General features: G+C 40.3%; 1 protein-coding gene across 1 annotated transcript in view; it reads left to right on the top strand.

Annotated features, from left to right (window-relative positions):
• Window positions 1-3,075, top strand: part of P4HA2 (prolyl 4-hydroxylase, alpha polypeptide II) — a 27,123-nt gene extending 24,048 nt beyond the window's left edge. The window contains 2 exon segments of the mRNA XM_014539106.1: window positions 172-268; window positions 2,614-3,075. Coding sequence (XP_014394592.1) covers window positions 172-268; window positions 2,614-2,684 — 168 coding nt within the window. The 3' untranslated portion in view covers window positions 2,685-3,075.
• The last annotated feature ends 2,569 nt before the right edge of the window (window positions 3,076-5,644 follow it).

Below are 5,644 nucleotides of genomic sequence, written 5' to 3'. Positions count from 1 at the left end.
GTAGGTGCTTTCTGGGGAACTTTTCTCTCGTTGGAGTCCCAGAGCCCTGTCTCCCTGTACACGGGAAAGAGAGGGTGTGTCTGCTCAGGGAGGGGCTTTGGGGTGCTCAGAGTCAGGCTCTCCAGCCCAGTCTCTAAGGATGTTGTCTGATAGGCTGTTTCTCTTTCCCAGGGCACAGCAGTATTCTGGTACAACCTCTTGCGGAGTGGGGAAGGTGACTACCGAACGAGACACGCAGCTTGCCCTGTGCTTGTGGGCTGCAAGTGGGGTGAGTGGCTTAAGGAGTGGTGCTGGCCTTGGTGGCCTCGGCAGGCTTTAGTGGTCGTCCTTAGACTCTGAGCCGGGAGACAACTGCTGCCAGAGTTTCACAAAGCCACACTGTCCACCTTTTGAGTCCCCCCCCCCCCATTATATCAAGAGTATATTAGGGGAACTTACGATACAAGGCATGTCTTGGGCAGAAGCAGGAGCCAGGGTGTGTGGTTGTGTTTTTTTGTTAGTTTGTTTTTGTTTTTTTTTAAATCCTGCTGATAGTCCCTCCCAACCATTCAGCTGGGTTTGTGCCAAGACAACTATTTGAGGCCACTCTCAGGGATGCCAAGAGAGCTGAGGGAGCTCTGAGAAAGAATAGCTAGACAAGCATCAGAGGTCCAGGATGGCGCCCCAGAGCGATGGACTCTGGCAAGGGTTCAGAGGGGGCCCTGGGGGACAACTGGAATCAAAGTGGGGAAGGGGTGTCCCAGGCAAGCAAGGCATGCGGGACAAGGCACAGCCTAAAACCAGCACCAAAGGTGTGGGAACTGGCTTCCTTTGTCACTTGGATAAGGGGAGGCCTATGGCACAGGGACCAAGAGATGAGGCTGGAGGCTGGGACCAAACCACAGAGGCTGAAGCTTGAGCAAGCAGCTGTGGTGAGCCATGGAGAGGCCTGAACCAGCGTGTGACAGGAAGTGATCAGAAAGAGATGAGTTTATAGCCTTCCTGGGGAGTTTTGGAGATAATGACAGGTTCACAGAAAATTGAGCAAATGAAAATGAAAAATCGAGGCAATTGCTGACCAGGGGGAAAAAAAGTTGCACAAGAAAGGAAATATATGCCCTAACCGGTTTGGCTCAGTGGATAGAGCGTCAGCCTGCGGACTCAAGGGTCCCAGGTTCGATTCTGGTCAAGGGCATGTACCTTGGTTGCGGGCACATCCCCAGTAGGGAGTGTGCAGGAGGCAGCTGATTGATGTTTCTCTCTCATCGATGTTTCTAACTCTCTATCCCTCTCCCTTCCTCTCTGTAAAAAATCCATAAAATATATATAAAAAAAGAAAAAAAAAGGAAATATAAGTATAATCTATTAGGTGGCTCATGTGTGAGCAATATTTACATGATATAACAATGTAAATACTGAATATTAATGTAACTAAAACCTGTGATTTAATTATATTAAGTATATAGAAGGTAATAAGTATGTGTTTTAGAGGTAATATAAAAGAATTCTAAAATTGAAAGTCAAGAAATAGCACTATAAGCATGTTATTTAGAAAAATGAGGATAAATATCAGAAGACAAGTGAAGAAGTTGAATGTCTAATGGAAGGGGGGATTAGTAGTGGGAAGGGGTAGGAAGAAGATTGCTGTTTATCATTATAAGCTTTGTAGACAACTTGATTTTTAAAAAATATATTTTTACTGATTTCAGAGAGGGAGAGAAAGAGAAAACATCAATGATGAGAGAGGATCATTGATCGGTTGCCTCCTGCACGTCCCCCTACTGGAAATTGAGTTTGCAACCTGGGCATGTGCCCTGACCAGGTATCAAACAATGACCTCCTGGTTCATAGGTCGATGCTCAACCACTGAGCCACACCCGCTGGGCAATAATTTGATTTTTTTAAACCAAGTACCTGTATTACCTTACGTTAACATATTTAAAATGTTCTATGTATTCTGTAGTGCATTGGAATAAATTTGTTGTATTCATTGTGAAAGAAAGAGACTGGTTGAGAAATGAAATCACGGTTCATGCGAATTTGAGACACAGCTTTAGCTGACCGCTTGGCTACCCACAAGCACACATATGGGATCCACTGGCACACAGCTCCTGAGGTTGACATCCAGGCCCTCCACCATCTTGACAAGCTTCCTCTCCCTCTTCTCCTATCTCTCAGTTCCTACCTACCAATTTTCAATAATATCAACTTGGCTGGGGTCCTTATCACACACCAGAGTGATTCAAACCTTGATGTCTTTCTCAGCTTGTTCTCACTTCCTGGACCCCCTTGATATAGGAACCATCATGGTCTGTCCATCTTCTTCCCTGGATAACTCCTATTCAGCTTCATGCCCAGCTCTGTGGTCTCCTTCCCTCAGATGGTTAAATGCCCTTTGGCTCTGTTTCTATGGCAACCTTACACACATGTAACTTCTGTCACTGACAGACTTTTGTACAATGATCTGTTTATACATATGTCTTCCTCACTAGCTCCTGAGTAACTTGATACCTGAGACCATGTCATACATCTGAATCGCGGGTCCAGTGTAGGATTCATCCTGAAGGAGTCATTAATTTGGGGGGGGGCTGACCTAACCAATAGGATTGTAAAATAGTTTTTATCTGTTCACAGTCTCCAATAAGTGGTTCCATGAACGAGGACAGGAGTTCTTGAGGCCATGTGGATCAACAGAAGTTGACTGACATCCTTTTCTGCCCATCCTCTTCCTGGTCCCACAGCCTTTTGTCTTCAAGTTCAACGTGACAAACACCTTTGTATGTTCCAGCCCCTGTCAGGCGGGTCTTTGGAGAAGTGAATGTCTGCTGGAGCAGACCAAGAGGATAGGGGAAAGTCCTGGGTGACCTCGGTCCCAGCCTTTCTGGTCAGCCGGTGCCATCTCGGGTCAGAGTGGGTGCAGCAGTCAGGCTGTCTGGCACCTAGCAAGGTGCCTTTGTACCTCAGATGCTTTAGGTGTGAGATGTTTCAGTGAACCAAAGTTCTGATACCTTGTTTACATGTTTGTTTTTATGCATTTCTATTAATGTGGCTTTAACCAAAAAAAATAAAATGTCCCTGCCAGAAGCCTTAAAGTGCCTTATTTGGAGTATTTTTTTAAGACATGGGAGCTTTTATCAAGTTCACTATTTCCTATGCCTCTCCTCTGTGGAGGTAGACTCTGGGTAATAAGTACTTTAGTGGCAAAACCCTGACCTTGAGTACTAGATCTGGTGTCAACACTTAATCTCCTCCAAGCTTCAGTGTCCTTTCTCACCAGGAGTAAATGAGAGTTCTTATTACCCCAACCTTCTCCACTATCTGGTATTGTCAGACTTTTGAATTTTAGTCAGCTTATTACTTGCATAGTATTAATTTTAACACGATTGTTAATGACACTGAACACCTTTGTTTTACGTTTATTAGTCCTTAGGTTTCTTTAAGTGTCTATTCACGTCTTTTTCTTAGTGATTCATAGGAATTTTTAATATATTATGGACACAAGCTCTTTGTTGGTTATATGTTTTGCAAATTATATATTTTTTCTAGTTTGTCTTTTTATTCTTAGTTCTTTTGACGAATAGTTCTTAATTTTTATGTCAAATTATCAAGTTTTCCCTTTTTGATTTATGCTTTTTATGTCTTGTTTAAGAAATTCTCTCATACCCTAAGATCATGAAAATATTTCCTGTATTCTTTTCTAAAAGCATTATAATGTTGTCTTTTTCATTTATGAATTTAATTCACCTGAGTTTGATTTTTGTATGTTGTATGAAGTACAGGGGTCTACTTACAAAATTATTTTTGCATATTTTATTAGGATAGGATTGGCTTATGCTAAAGGAATAAAGTAACCCCTAAGTCTCAGTGGCTTAATATGTAAAACTATGTCTCATGTAAAAAAATCACTGCGTTTTTGCCCAGCTGGTGTAGCTCAGTGGTTGAGCGTTGACCCTCTCCCTTCCTCTCTGTAAACAATAATACATATTTTAAAAAAGAAAAACAACTTCTTGTCTAATAACTCCATGCTTTAGATTATCTGTAGATCTCTTTCTATTGTCGTTTTTCTCCTTAGTTTCTGGTCATTTGGTCCACTCTGTTGATATGCCTGGTAATTTTAAAAAAATATATATTTTATTGATTTTTTACAGAGAGGAAGGGAGAGGGATAGAGAGTTAGAAACATCGATGAGAGAGATTTTATTGAGCTTTCATGGTTGTTTTTTATTGGTCTACCATAATCGATTCTATTTTAGCTTAGGAGTCTTGTTCATTTGAGTTTAAAAATGTTTTTTCATGTGAAAACTAGATACTGAAAATCTTGTGTTTAATATCTTCCTTAGTTATCTGGTATAACATGTTCACCATTCATCTTGAATATTTCCTGCATTAAGCATGGAATCAACCTTATGTATTGGTGCCGGCATATCCAGCGTGGTCCTGGAAACAAGCACAGAACAACCTTAGAGATAGTGCACTGTTTTCAGTAATCTTTATTAACCAACTTAGCATTAGCATATTCAGTATGGCACCAAAGAGTTGAGCATTTCAGTATGCTTTAGGCAGTGTGCTAGGGATGTTACAGTCTTCCAAATTCACAACAACTCTTTAGAATAGGTGATGAAAAAGCTGAATGTCAGAAAGCTTAGGCAATGTACCTGAGGTCATATACTAGTAAGGTCTCATTGCTGGTTAGTGAAAGACCTAGGAACTAAACCTGGATCTGTCAGTTTCTCAAAGCCTTTGCTCTAAAAAGTAATTTATATTTTCATTAATTCAATAATTATTAAAGATCAGATGTGGATGCAATGATGATAAAATATTGCCTTTACCTTTGAATAATTCAGAGTGATGAAAGAGATTCATAAATAGATGTGTGAAATGTGAGAGGTCTAATAATTGAGGACCTAGTGCTTGAGTAAGAGAGAGGGTCTGGAATTTTGCACTATCATAGACAACATTAGATCTGGGTCTTGAAGCATAAATAGAAATTTGCTTTCTCTGCTATCCCAGTTTAAAATGCATGCACACCTGGCTGGATAGCTCAGCTGGTTAGAACATCGTTCCGATATGTGAAGGCTGCGGGTTCAATTCCTGGTCAGGGCACATGCCCAGGTTGCAGGCTCGATCCCTGGTAGGGGGTGTACTAGAGGCAGCCAATCAATGATTCTCATCATTGATGTTTCTATCCCTCTCTGAAATCAATAAAAAAATATTTTTAAAACAAACATACGAATCCTGAGGGGCATCAAGATGAAATGCAATCAAGGCACTTCACACAAAGATGTTTGCCAAACATTAAAACATAAAATATCAGATGACAAAATACACTATACTGAAATAGAAAGCAAAAACAGATTACAAATTTTTATGCAACTTATCTGTATAGGATGTTGTTTTGAACTAAGTAGAAAAAAAGGTGTACAATAAAAAACCCATGACTATGTACAAAGCTATGTGCTTAATAGAAGGCCTATCTCTTTGCTTATAACAAATTAGAGCAATAAATTCTGGAAGTATGTTTGATTAAAGGAAAACTTTAGCAATGGATATGAATACATTTCCTGAATTTGAAAGTGAAAAATCATATCACTGAATGAGCATATAAGTTATTATAGGTTAAGTGTTTATCAAATATAAATTGAAGAGGTAATAAATATCCTAGAAAC

The sequence above is a fragment of the Myotis brandtii genome, unplaced genomic scaffold (assembly GCF_000412655.1).
Source record: "Myotis brandtii unplaced genomic scaffold, ASM41265v1 scaffold208, whole genome shotgun sequence".
Taxonomy (NCBI): domain Eukaryota; kingdom Metazoa; phylum Chordata; class Mammalia; order Chiroptera; family Vespertilionidae; genus Myotis; species Myotis brandtii.
This window is presented reverse-complemented; position numbering and strand designations above follow the sequence as displayed.